Source organism: Rhincodon typus, chromosome 3 (genome assembly GCF_021869965.1).
Source record: "Rhincodon typus isolate 14 chromosome 3, sRhiTyp1.1, whole genome shotgun sequence".
NCBI classification, from domain to species: domain Eukaryota; kingdom Metazoa; phylum Chordata; class Chondrichthyes; order Orectolobiformes; family Rhincodontidae; genus Rhincodon; species Rhincodon typus.
In genome coordinates, this window is record NC_063334.1 from 26,529,670 (window position 1) to 26,545,904 (window position 16,235).

At 39.8% G+C, this 16,235-nt stretch overlaps 1 protein-coding gene across 9 annotated transcripts in view; it reads left to right on the forward strand.

Annotated features, from left to right (window-relative positions):
• Positions 1 to 16,235, forward strand: part of LOC109910664 (tight junction protein ZO-2) — a 118,410-nt gene that overhangs the window by 79,831 nt on the left and 22,344 nt on the right. For all 9 annotated transcript variants that reach the window (XM_048619245.1, XM_048619253.1, XM_048619204.1 and 6 more), the window contains exons 7-12: positions 5 to 158; positions 4,987 to 5,098; positions 5,962 to 6,089; positions 8,353 to 8,431; positions 14,169 to 14,319; positions 15,603 to 15,711. In XM_048619245.1, coding sequence (XP_048475202.1) covers positions 5 to 158; positions 4,987 to 5,098; positions 5,962 to 6,089; positions 8,353 to 8,431; positions 14,169 to 14,319; positions 15,603 to 15,711 — 733 coding nt within the window. The remainder of the gene's footprint in view (positions 1 to 4; positions 159 to 4,986; positions 5,099 to 5,961; positions 6,090 to 8,352; positions 8,432 to 14,168; positions 14,320 to 15,602; positions 15,712 to 16,235) is intronic.

Genomic DNA, 16,235 nt, shown 5'->3' on the forward strand with positions numbered 1-16,235 from the left:
GCAGATCAATGGAACAGTGACTGAAAACATGTCTCTGGCAGATGCCCGAAAATTGATTGAAAGATCACGAGGGAAGCTGCAGCTTGTTGTCCAAAGAGACAGTAAACAGACATTGATCAGCATCCCGGCCATGGATGATAGTGATTCTGATCCTGAAGGTGAGACTGTTATTTCAATACATCTCGTTCACTTGCCACCATCCTGTGTGCATTGACTCCTCCTGCTTCAGCAATGTTTTAAGGTTCTCTTCCTTGTGTTCAGATCCCTCCTTTCTTCTCTCATTGCCCCTACAATCCTCTGATTTATCTGTTCTTCCAGTTTGGACTTTGTGTACTTCAAAAATTTGATTGTTGGCTGCCTGGTGCTTCAGAGGGCCCTAGATGCTCCTGTAATTCTACCTCTTTGGCTGCCTGTCCCACTCTTTTTTTTCTCATGGCTCAGTGTGAGATTTTTGTGGAATATATTGCTCTTGTGAAGTACCTTAGAAACGTTTTAACTATGGTTAAGGTGCCTTAGGTACAACTCACGAGGGTAGCCCACTGGTAATTAAGCCCTTTCAATCTTGGAGTTGTACCAAATGTAAAAAGTTGTTTTTTTTTTTTAAAAGTACACATGATATGCTAATTTACCTGACTTTCTGCCAAGGTTGATAGAAAGCATGGACTGGGTTACTGGGTATTACAAGTAACCAGAGTATAGGTACAGTAAAGGAGTATAAACCACTGTCATATAACATGAAGTAAAACTCTAATCCCCTTAAACTCCCCCCTCACACCAGATAAAGAAAAAAGGAGAATAGATGGGTTTTTTATTTGTGAGTAGAGAAACCAGGAAGTTTAGTGGCTTTTGCTTCCCATTTCCAATGTTGAGGTGATCTGCCCTCAGCTAGCCAGACCCCTTGTTCAGATATGTCTTTCTCTAGAAACTTCCACTTATTTGTAAGAACTACAGAGTGAGTGATTCATTTGGAAAATGTCTCTGACTTATCAATTCAAAAGTCACCACTCCTAGCAATTGCTACCAAGAAAAGTAACAGGTTTTCTTCAGGTTTACACTGAGGTTTTGATTGCAGGGAACAGGCAGCTGCTGGGCTGGGAGAATATCTGCCCACTTGATTTTGTTTTGGCTCGCTTGCGCTCTCTGCCTCTGTAACGTTGTATCCAGCTCCAGGCTGCTGAGGAAACAATCACTGTGATTGGCAAGCAAAAGGTCTCTGCCATTGGTTGGTGGATGAGTGACAATTACCAATCAGCTTCTGGTGACCAACAAGAGTTGCTTCAGTACACATCCTTGGCTCCAGATCATGTGCAATCTGAATTTCAGTTCCTGCTTGTTCAGTCAGATGCTTACAATGCCAGCCATTGGTATCTGCTTGCTTTTAAACCTATAGCCACTTTTTTTTTATTTTTTATTTTTTTTTCTTCTCAAATACTGGTTTTTCATAAAGCTCTTTCTCACTTAAGTCCACAGTTTGTGTTATTTTTTTTTAAGAAAATAAAAGATCCAATCCTTGCATGTATAAATGCAATTTGCTGAAGATCTAAAGAATAGACTGGATGTTTTTAAAATACTGTATTAAAAATGAAACTTGTTTTTTCCATTTCTTGTTTCAGATTTGCATAAGAATGATACTAATATTTGTTTTAAGCAGCATCTTTTAAAAGTCCACCCTTAACACAATTGTACTTGCATAAATGAGTTATTTATTCCCATTCCCTTCATTTTTGATTGTTCAGCTTTTTGAAGAGCTATTGTGGAACCTGCTTCTGCTAATTTACCATGCATCTTTCTTTAACATTCTTTGTATAGAGAATACACACTTCTGCAATCTCTCTCATGTTTCTTCTTCATAGTCAATTTGTCTTCTAATTGTAAGTTTAATGAGAGGAATTGGTTTACTCGCTTATGAAAACCAGTTATAATTTTAACATCCTCTTGGATAACCAAACTATGTACTAATGAAGAAACTCCTGTATACCTCTAGCCCAGGCAGTACCTTCAAGTGCTAAGCATGTCTCTTCTAAACAAAAACCTGCCTTTTCGCCTTGTACTGGCCATTGGCTCATGTTGTGAAGAGATGATACCAAGATTTGTCAGTGCTTTTAAAATGTCTGTTCTTATTCTTTGCTGCCTGCTTTAAGTTTGTCAGTTTCTAGCTTGACAAGTAACATACAAGACATAGATGAGTTAACAGACACACCCAATGAAACCTCGAACAGTTGAATATTGCAGTGTCTGTTCTGATATCTCTGTGGTTTTGTGCACAATTTTGTTTTGTACCACTCCTGAGAAAAACATTTGGAATGTTCAATTATGTTAAAAATACTGAAATGGGTATGAGGAGGTGGTGTAGGTTGAGATGTAATGGTCATTCTTTATTCACATTTAATCCTTAGTTTCATCTTTTTTAATCTTGCTAGCATTCTTCTTCTTTAAAGTAGTCTAACTGTGGTTAAAGTGCAATTGCATCTTTACCTTTTTTTTTTAAAATCTATTTTGTGTTGCATTTGTCTATATTTGAAACCCTTCCCTTTCAGTTCTTTCCTTGGTTCTGAGAATTATGGTTATCATTTCCCCCTCCTGCCATATCTGCTTCCTCACTTCATGCAGATCTGAACCTCAGAAATAAAATTCTAACTCTGAAACTAAAAATGTACTGATCTGGAAAACAGTTTTAAAGGCATAGCCAATATCTTTCTCCTTTGTCATTTAGTTAACTTTTTAATTATCTGTAGCTAGGGTCAGGCAAGAGACCACTATTTTTATAGCGCTTTTTTTTTTCCTGTTAAATCATTTTCCAACTCTCAAAAGTAAAGCAAGTATTTTTCCCTTCCCAATTCTCTTTAGACTAATAGCGAAGATTCCTTTCCATTATTAGCTAAACAATTGTTTAGCTTCACACTGCAGGAAATAATGTTCCAGAAATTGATTTTAGTTGTTTTGAAACATTTTGGTTCCTGCATAATAATAATTTCCTTAAGTGAACCATTATGTAGTTTACTGATTTGTGGACGTGGAAAGGCCATTTCCTCAAATGTATTTTTGATTAGCATTGTTGATATCATGCCTTCTTGCAAGTGTAGCATTTTTGGTAATGTAGGGAAGAAAATTGTTTACAGTCACTTTTTAGTAATTCTTTTTGTTTGTTTCATAGTTGTGCTTAAAATATAGGCATTTATGAAATGTAATCTTTATGAAATAACCAGTTTAAATGCATTCCACACCCGGTAAGAATAGAGGGCTGAGAAACATTTAATATTTGTTTCTGATGTGTTTGACCATTACCTTGTTCTGGTCAATAATCCCAGCTGTTGAATTTACTTTAAAGGATGAAATTATTTTCTTACCTAATTGTGTTGAAATTTCTATTGCCACAGAGAATGTACAACACAGAAAATGGTTCATGCCGGTATTTGTACCTCACACTAGCTTCTGTCTCACCATATCAGCATATCCTCCTATTCCTTTCTCCCCTCATGTTTATCCAAGATATACTATTTGCCTCAGCCACCCCATTCTCAATACACTCTGGGTAAAGAGGTTCTCCTACATTCCCTATTGGATTTAATAATTGATTTGACTTTTGATTTTTGATTTTGATTTGATTATTGATGGTCTGTAGTTCTGGTCTCCCCAAGAAGTGCATCAATCCTATCAAACCCTTGATAATTTCTAAAACCTCCATCAGATCCTCCCTCTACCTCCCCCCCCCCCCCACCTTCCCCTTCCTGTTTAGTATTGCCATTTTTCCTAATTGACTGACAGGAATGGGAGGGTTTCAAACTGTCCGGCAAAACGGTGTTTCGGCTTTCAGAGGTTAGGATGTGCAGAGTCTGAATGCAGTTTAGTTTGACTTTTGCCTTTTTTTTGTGCTTTTCACTGTTCTTGCGTGAATAGAAAAGGTTTAGAGGGTTATGGGCCAAATGCTGGCAAATGGGACTAGATTAATTTAGGATATCTGATTGGCATGGACGAATTGGACCGAAGCATCTGTTTCCATGTTGTACAGCTCTGTGACTCTCCCACCTCTGCTAAACGCAAGCACTAAAGTTGGAATTGTTTTCATTACTAAGCTCTAAGTGCTTTCCAAATTGAACTTTGTTATGTTGCTGCAATAATGGTGACCATAATGTCACTTGTGATTTATTGTGTTGACCTCTCTGTATCTGTTTAATTGGGATACGCTGATCAAAAATTTAAAAGGTCAGTTATTGGAGATAATCAATTTCTCATCTATTTCTCCCCCTGTCTCACCCTGCCAAGCTCACTTTTATTGTTCAAGCGGGGAGATGGTGTAGTGGTATGCTTAATGAGCTAGCATTCTGGGCGCCCTTTTTTTTTTTTTTGAAACATAAATTCCATTTTTTTTTTTTTAATGTTACTCAGCATGTTGTAGAAGCTTTTCATCTTGCTCTCATCATGGCAAATACAAGAATGGCAAATCCCCTTGATCGCAACAATGTCTAGTGGTAGAAATTGTTACGATCATTTGAAATTTGGTATTCCTGCATTTCTCCTGATGTATGCAAGATGACACATTGATCATTTCAGGGCAGCATGGTACCTCAGTGGTTAGCACTGTGGTCTCGCAGCGCTAGGGACCCGGGTTCAGTGTCACCTCCAGGTGACTGTGTCTGTCTGTTTGGAGTCTGTGTTCCTCCCACAGTCCAAAGATGTGCAGCTGAGGCGGTTTGGCCATGCTAAATTGCATAGTGTCCAGGAATATGCAGGCTAGATGGATTAGCCATAGGAAATGTGGGGCTACAAGGATGGGGTGGGTCTGGTTTTAATGCTCTACCGAGGCTTGGTGTGGACTCAGGTGGGTCAAATGGTCTGCTTCCACACTGTAGGGAGTCACTGATTCTAGGATAATTGTGTAAACACTATCCAACTAGCCTCCTGTTGAGTTTATCATTGATCGTGCATGTTGTATTCAAGGAAGTGCAGTGTACAGTTTTTAAAAAATTCTATCTGTTTTTGGTTTAGATATTTCTGAAATTGAATCAAATCCCTCCTATTCACCACCCCCGGAAGAAAGAAGATCGCCACCGTCTGATGTTTCTTCACATTCTTCAGGAAGAATTGTTGGCAAGAAAAGGTACTTTTTTTTTATTTTTGCTTGACTTTATTCCTTTCCCTCCCATAAAAATAAAAACCTATTTTTGGATATTATAACAGAGAGGCATGTTGTTGAAGCTTTTTGTCTTGCACATCAAGGTAATTGCGAGACTACAAAATCTCAAATGATCACAACAATCTCTTGTGGTCCTGATTTGTGTCCAAGATGAAAAGCTTCAGCAATATGTATTTGAATATTGCTGAAAAGAAAGATTTGTTTTAACCTGTCCAGACTGGGCCCTAAATAAACAGGTGGTCGTAGTTCTTAATTGTGAGAGCAGTCCTAATTGCTATGAAACTGCTACAGAGGAAAAACATATGACGGGATCATAGATGACAAGAAGCAAGACTGAAGATGCATGATTGTTTTTGGAATTGATTTTATTCTTTATTTGCATCGTTAGCCTTTCTTAATGTTTTTTTTACTTGTGATAGGTTGCTTTCTGTGTTGTAAATGCTATCTGCTGGTCTTTGCACTCCACACAAGACTCCTCCCACCATACTCCCTCCTGGTTCTATGAAGATTCCCTTGTATTGGTTTTCTCCTGTGTGCTTATTCGGTTTGCACCTGAAATTACCAGCTGTATTCACCTTGCAACGAGGCAGATGGAATTTTTGTAACTCCAGTTCACCAGTTACGATCTTCTGTTTCCCCCGTCGTGTCTAATCATGTAATAAACAGATGCCACCTGATTTACTGAGTCTTTTTTCTGTTTTTAGCAGTGCCTTTCTTTCTTTATTTCTCTCCCCTCTCTACTTGCTGTGTCAATTGAGTTCTTCTAACTTTTGGATTTTTTTTTTGTGATTTGGTTATTTTTAAATGCTCTGGTATTTTTTGCAAAGTTCTAGAGAGGAGCCTTCCCATAGATTGGCACGAATGGGAGCCATGCCCACACCTTTTGCAACAAAGAGTGATTTGCCTGCTGCAGTTGACTCTGAGAAGGAGGAGCTAGATGACCCTGATTACAGAGGTAGGCACAAGATGGTTGGGAAGGGTTGTGTGTCTGTGTTGTTTAAATGCAGATCAGTTAGCTCAATCGGCTGGTTCTTGATACTGATGCTAACAGTTTGGATTCGGTGCCTGTACTGGCTGAGCTTGCAGTATAGTTTGTGCCTTCTCAACCTTGCTTGAAACATTTGATGTTCAGGTTAGACACTCCACTGTTCACTTTTTTTGCGTGCTCTCTTTCGCTCCTCAGAGCAGCTTATGATCCTTTGGGATTATAGCAACTTTTGCTTCCTCGTTGTTTAAATGAGGACTCGCCACTATATAAAGCCAGGACGACCCAAATGCCTGGTTCCAATTAATTGACTTAATCAATAGGTAATGGGGCAAACTCTCTGGCTGGAGACATACCTAACACATAGGAAGATGGTCATGGTTGTAGAAGGTTAGTCATCTCAGCTCTAGGGCATCTGCAGTAGTTTCTCAGGGTAATGTCCTAGACCTAACCATCTTCAGCTGCTTCATCAATGACCTTCCCTCTATCATAAGGTCGGAAGTGGGGATGTTCACACGTTTGCACAATGTTCAGCACCATTCATGACGACTCTGATACTGAAGCTGTCCATGTTCAAATGCAACAAGATCTGGACAATATCCAGGCTTGGGTAACAAGTGGCCAGTGACATTCGTGCCGCACAAATACCAGGCTATGACCATCACCAATAAGAGACATTCTAACCACTGTCCCTTGACATTCAGTGGTGTAACCATCATTGAATTCATCACTATTAACATCCTGGGGGTTATCATTGACCAGAGACTCAACTAGACTCCCCACATAAACACTGTGGCTCCAAGAGTAGGCCAGAAGCTAGAAATATTGTGGTGAGTAACTCACCTGACTCCCCAAAGTCTGTCCACCATCCACAAGGCACAAGTCAGGAATGTGATGGAATACTCCCCACTCGCCTGGATGAGTGAAGCCCCAACAGCGCTCAAGAAGCTTGACACCATCCACGATAAAGCAGCCCACTTGATTGGCCCTACATCCACAAACATTCTCTTCCTCCACCGCCAAAACTCAGTAGCAGCAGTGTGTACTATCTAGAAGGTGCACTGCAGAAATTCACCAAAGATCCTCAGACAGCACCTTCCAAACCCGCGACCACTTCCATCTAGAAGGACAAGGGCAGCAGATGTATGGGAACACCACCACCTCCAAGCCACTCACCATCCTGATTTGGAAATATATTGTCATTCCTTCACTGTTGTTGTTGGGTCAGAATCCTGGAATTCATTCCCTAATAGAATTGTGGGTCAACCCACAGCAGGTTCAAGAAGGCAGCTCACCACCACCTTCTTGAGGGCAGCTCGGGATGGGCAAGAAATGCCTGGCCGGCCAGCGATGCCCACATCCCACAAATGAATAGGAAAAAAAACTTCAGTTGTATTTCTGATGTATGAGGAGGCCGGTGAGCTCATTGCATGGGTCACATTTAACACCAACAGTATTTGACTCCCATTCAAAGTGAGACCTAAGACCTGCCTCCTTGCTCTACCTTTGGAGTTGAAGGTAAAGGCAAGACACCACTGTCTTTAAAATGACAAAGATGATGATTCGAGGTGAAGTATCATCAGACAATGAGCCAAGGACCTGCCTTTGGGAATAGTGTTCGTGAATGGTCTATGAAACGTTGCTGCTTTTTTTTTTCCCGCACATTTTTTTGCTCACAGATGAAAAATCTCTTTAGAGCAGTTTAAGGCTTCAAAATTAATTTTCTCCTTTTCTACAAGCTGTTTTTAATGGCCAAACTGTTTCCGTGAGCGAGCAAGACAGTCAAACTGTTTTTCTCACAGTCAAGATGTTATGATCTGTAATGTGAAAGTTTTTGGAAGCAAATTCAATATTGACCTTCCAAAGGAAATTTGTTAAGTAGTTGACAGAGGAAAATGTGATTGCAGAGCTGTAAGGAAGAGCATGCAGGTCATACCATTTGGACTGTTTCCTAAGGATTGATGCAGATATGATAGCTGACTCTCTGCCTCCTGTGCTGCATCCTTGCATCACCTCCTGCTTTTCAGTTGTTCAAATTGGGAACACTGAACCAAATTGCTAAATGAGGTGCTTTTAGGTTCCTGTGCTATGTGTCATCATCTCCTAATCCCTATCTTGGCACTTCGCGTTCAACCTTTCAGAAGAAGCTGTGAGAGCTCTTTTTGGAATTTGTGGATAAATTTTATAATGCAATATATTTTCTCTTTTTTTTTTTTTTTTTTTTGTTAAACAGTGCCTAAAGTAGAAGAACCAGTGGTGAGGGCTCCTAAGAAATTGCTACGCCCTAGTCCAGAGGATGAAGAAATATATGGGTAAGTAAAGAGAAGGTCTCAATGTTATTTAGGAAATCTAGGACCAGGGTCATGGTCTAAAAATTAGAGCCAGACCTTTCAGTGACATTAGCAAACACATCCACATATGGAATGGTTGAAGTTTCCACAAATAATAATTAGTGTTAGGTTGATTTGTCAGTTTTAAATCTGGGATTGATAAGAGTATTGTTAACTAAAGGTATCTTGTGATATCAAGCATATCAGGATAGTGAAGTTATGTTTCCTCCTGGTTCTTCTCAACCTGTCCGCAGTATTTGGCAGGGTCAACCACGTTATCCCGCTCCAACACCACTCCACTGTTCAGAGATGTTATTATGCACCTCCTGGAGCAGATGGGACTTGAACCTGGTTCTCTTGGTCCAGAGATAGGCTCACTACCACTGCACCACAAGAGATCCCAAGAAGAAGCCACTCCACTGTTATCCATCAGAATGGGACTGCTCTAACCTGCTGTCATTCTTTAGCCGGTTAATCACAACCGGGGAATCTCCTATGAATGGTTTTGCTTCCTACCCCAACTTCATCATTAGCTCTGGTGAACACCAAGTATCTATTCTTGGCCTCCTGCTATTTCCCATGCACACGCTGACCCTTGGAGACATCATCTGAAAATGCAACGTTAGTTTTCACATCGATGCTGATGACACCAAACTGTTCAGCAATAGCGAAGAATCTGACTGCTTACGAAATGTCCACCAGAGGGTAGGTAGCCATTCCCTCTTAATTTAAATGTTCGGCAGGATGAAGCTATTGTTCTTTTTGGTCTCTTCCAAACTTCACGTTGAAAACACAAATGCTATCCTCTGTTTTGGCACTATCTGAGATTAAGCCAGTTTGCTTGCAGTCTTGGCGTTATTTCATCGGGATGAACTCCTGATCTTGTACCTACTGTGTCACTAAGACAGTCCATTTCTACCCGTAACCTTGCCCATCTTAACTCCTCTGCTGAAACCCTCATTAATCCTTGTCACCTCTAAATACTTAAGTCAGCAGTACGCTAGAAATAATTATCTCCTCTGAGACAATTCTATCCTCTGTTAAGTTAAGGTCATTTAAAACTACTACAGCCAGTCCTGCTATAACGCATTAACGTGAATGGGCTGTAACGCGATTGAATAGCGAAATGCCATTTCTGAAGAAGGGTCTAGGCTTTCCTGCTCCTCTGCTGCTTAGCCTGCTGTGTTCATCCAGCTCTACACCTTGTTATCTCGGATTCTGCAGTTCCTACTATCTCTAAATATTCCCTAACTTGGTTTTTTTCCATCACTATTTAATTACACTTGCTGCATGCACACTTTTTAATACTTGCTTATGTGGCTGGCTATTAAACTTGTTTTATACTACTCCTGGTTAACATCCTGAGGCATTTAGCTACCTCCATAGGCACTGTATAAATGTATGTTGGTGTAGAGAACCTTAGCAACTTTAAGATGTAGGTCTCCATGCAAGGTGATGGAGTTGGCTGAGCAAGTTGAATATTGCTTGTTTCCACTTGTAGAATTCAGAACTAGTACACATAAGTATGACAGTACCTAACAATTCCGTTAAGGAATTCCTGAGAAACATGTGCAGGTATGTTTCTACAGAAGGATGGTTAAGGTGAATGACCCAAACATTTAACCCTTTTAACTGGATAAGTATTTGAGGGAGAAATGAACAGAAGGATCTCCTGATCGGGTAGGCTGATTCTCATCTGGCATATGGAACTGTCAGACTGTATAGCGTATTTTTTGCAAAATCTATCTTTTAACGTTTGACACTCTAGTAACATCCAACGTTGGTGGACCAGCCTTGTGTGCATCTGTTATTTAATTCTGTGACTGATTCTGTGTAGAGTTCATCACTTTACAATCATTATTTGTCCTAATCACATTGCATTCGAAGGAGGAAGATAAATTTGAAGTAGCTGCCTGAATAATAGTAATGTCAGGCCACCTTAACATTGAAATGCTTAACCCTGGTGATTCTTTCTGCTTCTTCCTTTTATTTCTTCCATCTCCACCTCTCAAAACCCATTCTACTCCAGCCTGTGAATTAGAAGATACAATGCAACACATTGTTGCACAGTTATCAGCTAATGCTGCCTATTTCCGATTTGTTTTTCTAACATATCTAATCATTACCAAATGCACACTGGGTCTCTGCTTCTGACACAAAGTTATATTTTGTTGCTGGAACAGATAAATTGTCTGGTGGGTCCTAAGCATTTTCCAGCATGTATACTTGTCTCCTTTTGGACTGACTATCATGGGCACTTTGCAAATGTTCAACATCAGAGACCTACATTCACATTGACATGAATGTGAGTTCTTCTTTCAGACACAAACAAAACAGGCAGTCACTGGTATTCGTATAATGTAACAGTGCAGGAGGAGACTGTGTTCAGCCTGTCATGTCTGTTTTCTCCCTTTTGGATAGAGAGAGAACGAGTTCCTTCCTTTTAATCAACATCCTAATTCTAGTGGTTAAGCAATAATTGTATAAGGAAGTAACAAACTCAGTATTTTAGTTTCTCCAGAAAGATCTGAAGTTGTAGCTGAAAACTGGATTGTGGAAGTCTTTTTTGTTTTTTTTTGTTGAAAGGGATGTGCTTTTAATAGTAAATTGCTTTCTGAAGAAAAACAGGGACGACAACGGCATGTTGAAAAACTGCATTTTAAATTGCTTCCCCTGTTTTCAGAGTGTAAACACATTTTATACTAAGTGTAAACTGTGTACCCAAGCTGTTTGAATCCTAACATGTAGGTGTTGAGAAATATGTAATGGTCTGAATACAATCTTTTGTTTCTTATTGAAATGCTTTCCTACATCTTGATGTACGCTGCCTCATGTTTTACTGTGGGGTACATCTATTTTTACTCTGACTTTAACGATTAGAACAATGATGCTGCTGTCAAGGTCAGTTTATATCCTGGGTAATTTGTGGCCAATCTGTTTATTTTCCGAAAGGGCTCAACTTGCCAATTCTGGACCTATTCCTGGAGGTTCCATCATGTGGCTTCTTGATTCTAACTGCTTCATAGGTGACCACGTGTCCTTTTATCAAAATATAACCCTGCCTTCAAATGACAAACTAGACTCTCGATTACTGCATTCTGCACAGCCAGTCAGCGTTTCAGTGGTCAATGTTTTTTTTTTATAACTAATAAAGAAACTGTTACAATTGTTAGGAAAAACCAATCTGGTTCACTAATGTCCTTCAGGAAAGGAAATCTGCCATCCTTACCCTGTCTGGCCTGTGACTGTAGACCCACAGTAATGTGATTGACTCTCAACTGCCCTCTGGGCAATTAGGGATTGGTAATAAATGCTGCCTGGCTAGTGAATCCACATCCTGTGAATGAATTAAGGTGGGGGGGTGGAGGGGGGAACAAAATGCTCAAAGGTTGGGAGTGTGGTGTCTGGCAATTTCCTGGTTTGTGCAAATCCAACCTAAGTACAGGTGGCCCAGAATGTTGGATTTTCACTCTGGCGTGGTGGGGTTCCCTGTGAGTTGTGCCAGGTTGACCCTGCAGAATGTGCATAGACGCTGATGGGTCCCAAGGTCATTCGGTTGAAAAGCCTGTATCAGTAACGTGGCACTGATGAAGTTTTTTGTTTGTTTGTTTTTTGAAGAAAAATGATTGAAACACCCAACAGTCCTCAACCCTTAAACGCCCCAAGCCTCCTCTCTCCAACTGTATCTGTCTTGCTCACCCCTCAGAAAATGAATGTTGCTAGGTCCCAGGGTGGGCCTTGGAAAGTTAAGCCCTGTTAGCATTTTGACCCAAGCAGAGAGACTCTCGGTGCATGTTTTAGTGCTTTTCTAGTTGTATTTTTTTCTCTTTCTGCTGAATACTGTTAGTGACTTGGTGATTTTTTTTCTCTTAATTTTTTCAAAGTTCAGGACAATGCTAGAGGAGGGTGTATTTTTATATTCATTTATTCCTTTAGCTGCACAACTGTCACAAGATCTATGCTCCGTGCTCCTCTAGCTCTGGCCTCTTGCACATCCCTGATTTTCCGTTGCTACTGAGCCCTAAACTCTGGAATTCCTTCCTCCAACCTTTCTGCCCCTCAGTCCTTTTAGTTTACAATGTTCTTTTAAAAGCTGCTACTTTTTGATCAACGTTTGGGAACACGTCTCCTTGTGTGGCTTATACCATTTTATTTTTTATCTGATATGCATATCAGACAGACAAATCAGCTCAGATCTTTGCAGTTCTTTGTGCTTCACAAGAAGGCATTTATCCTCCTTAGATTGTAAGACATAGGAGCAGAAATTAGGCCATCTGGCCCATCGAGTCTGCTCCGCCATTCAGTCATGGCTGATAAGTTTCTCGACCCCATTCTCCTGCTTTCTCCGTGTAACCTTTCGATCCCCTTACTAATCAAGAACCTATCTCTCTCTGTCTTAAATGTACTCCATGAGCTGGCCTCCCAGCCTTCTGTGGCAATGAATTCCATAGATTCATCACACTCTGGCTGAAGTTTCTTCTAGTCTCCATCCTAAAGGGTCTTCCCTTTACTCTAAGGCTGTGCCCTCACGTCCTAGTCTCTCCTGCTAATGGAAACATCTTCCCAATGTCCACTCTGTCCAGGCTATTCCTAATCTCCCCCTATCTATATATCCTTCTATTCCACATGTGTGCTTCCCTTTATGCTATTCACTTCATCTATCCTATTCACTACAAATATTCTCCATGATAACCAGTTCCAATTTGTAGCCACCAACTGAGCGAAGCGGTTTCTCCTGAGTTCCCCATCTGATCAGTGAGTGACACCTGTCTGCAATCCTTAATTTTGGTCCTTCCACAAGTGGGAACATCTCTGCATTTATGCACTGTCCTTCCATATCTTTGCACATGAAGCATTTCATGATATCAATGAACTACTTCTGAAATGCAGCTGTTGTAACAGGTAAGCGTAGCAGTCAATTTATACACAGCAAAGTCCCTCAATTCGTAAATGAGCCTTAATGACTTGTGGTTTCTGGTGACACAGTGGTCATTACTGATTTCTCAGAAAGGTGCCCACAAAATTCTAACAAATTTTGGTGGTGTGGAATTCTGTTTTCTGGATGCCAGATTTGAATTTGGCACCAAATCAGGGGGATCGCCAGACATCCAGCGACAGTGGTGTTATCAATGAAGACAAGTCATCAATCACATCAGAATTTTTCTCTGACAGCAAAGGAGGAAATAAAATTCTTCAAATATTTTGCATGATTAAAATTTTATTGAAATAAGTGACTTGGAATTTTTACGTTCTTCCATGGGAAATGAGAATTGCTGGCTATTTGCCTTGTGGTGAGCTGTAGTGCAAGAGGTGTGGCTATACCCACAGTGCTGCTGGGGTGGGAGTGCCAGGATTAAACATTACAAACGAGATGAAGGTAGAAACTCAAACCACTTGTATTTTTTTTTAGAGAAGTTTTCATTTTTATAACAGAAAGTTGATATTATGACAAATATAGCATATAGTTTTCCAGAGTCAGCGGCTGTTTTAGAAATAGCTGCTCTGGAATTCTCACCCTGTCCTGAATCACCTTAACATTCTCTTTAACGTGTGCAAACTCTTGATACCATGGTGTTAAATTCACATACTATTCCCCGACAAATCATTTTTGGAACATATTTTGGATAGTTGAAGTCCAGCTCACTGGTGTTTTTGTGATGAGCATCTTCATAATTTTATTTTCTTTTTTTCCCCCCCCCCCCCCCCCCCCACACTTTAGCCCTGGTACAAAAATGGTGCAGTTCAGGAAAGGTGATAGTGTTGGGCTGCGGTTAGCTGGTGGTAATGATGTCGGCATCTTTGTGGCTGGAGTGCAAGATGGGAGTCCTGCTGAGAATGAAGGGCTTGAGGAAGGAGATCAACTACTTAAGGTAAAGGCAACAATTGGGGATAAGCAATTTTAAAAAATCCACATCATTGGGCTGGGAAAATCAGAAGTCAGAGCTGTGAAATGAACCAAGGTTGAATTAAGAATAATAAATGGCTCTTAAATTTAAATGGGAAACCATGCAACATGTGGGAGCAATGAATGAGTGATTTGGGCGAACTAGTTCAAGATTAGAATATCTATTTGTTTCCAGCTGGATCGTTTCTGTGTGATCCACTTGGTTCCTGACTCGGTTGAGTGTGATAGATAGTATTGACATTAAAAATACCCCTATCAAAAATCGGAACAGCTTGTGTACAGATCTGATTTCTGTCATTGATTTTTAAACTCTACTGGCTATAATAATCTTTAAATACGATTTACAAAAAGGTTATTTAGGCTCCAATGCATCACTGGTAGAAACCAAGCTATTAGAAAAAGTTCCATAAAGCAAATTCACATCCATTCTGCCTACATGTTGCAAGAATCATTTGAGTGGTGGATTGCATCAGACTTATTGAAGAAATCTTGGACAATCTGTTTCAACTGTAGATTTAGAATTGCATTAAATAATACCATTCTGGGTTGATATATTTGTGAAAGCTTTTAAAGTCTCAGATTTGTATCAGTAGTGCACTCTAACTCCCCTTTTGCTTTCTGTAAATCTTGTTGCATCTTAAATTTTAAAGATTAATCTTAATTGAATCTTAATAGAAGAATGAATTGCGAGGGATTGACTGGCATTGGAGCAGTATGCCCTTGTTGCAGAGTGGTACAGGGAAGAGAGTCATGGGCAAAAGTAGCTGCTACATGATACAAAGAGCTTTTGAGAATAAATAAATGCAAATAGTTTTTGGTGGCTGGTGGGTTTTTTCAATAAAGCAAATGTTGCAGGTTTAATAGCCAAAACTCCAGAGGGCACAAAAGAATTTATTTTGCCCAGTAAGTTTTTGTGACCTGAAAGGGCAGTGGAAGCAGATTCACAATAACTTTCAAAAATAAAATTGGAAAATGCTTGAAAACAGTTTTGCAAGAGTGGGGAAAAACAAGAAAATGGGATTAATTGGATAACTTCCTTTTTAAAAATGATGTACACAATAAGCCAAACAATACCATTCAGTGGTATGTGATTCTATGAATAATGGAGTAAAAGGAGAATTCAACCTGGAGCATCTTTGATCATATTGGTGTTTGTAGCTTATTTTCTCTGCAGTGAGTAAGTCTATGAATTTTACAGATGGGTAATAATGTTATCATTTCTGTATTTAATCGGTGTATTTCAACTAGATCAATTCCATGGATTTCCGTAGTATTGTGCGTGAGGAAGCTGTCCTCTACCTTTTAGAAATCCCCAAAGGTGATGATGTGACCATTCTTGCTCAGAGCAAATATGATGGTAAGTAATTTGCCAAAAGCTGTTTCCTTCAGTAAAAGGAGACTTTACACCGAAGAATTCGTTCAGGCTTTCTTGTTGCAGGCTCACACCAGTACTTTGCTTCTGCACTTTTTTTATTTTCAATAACCCTATTATTACAAAAATGAAATTGTCATGCTGTTGACTACTTAGACACTGCTCAAAGTTCTACAGTATTCCAGCTGCCTGACATCTCTCTCTTTCACAATAAAACTTCTAAGTGCTGGTACTGCAACTGGCCATAATATATAATCGTAAAACGCCTCCAAACCTGGGAATTTAATGTATCAAATATTTATGTGGTTTTATATTAAAATGCCCTTTATTGTATTTTCCAATGCCCTCAATCTGTCCCTGTATATTTTACTTCAGCTTCAAACATCCTATCTTAATTTTTATGACTGCTTAAGTTCATACTTTTTTTTAAGCTGCCTGCTGCGGAAGTTGACTTTCTGGCTCAGAAATTGCATCCAATTGAAAATTGATTTGTGGGTGTAATTTTTTAA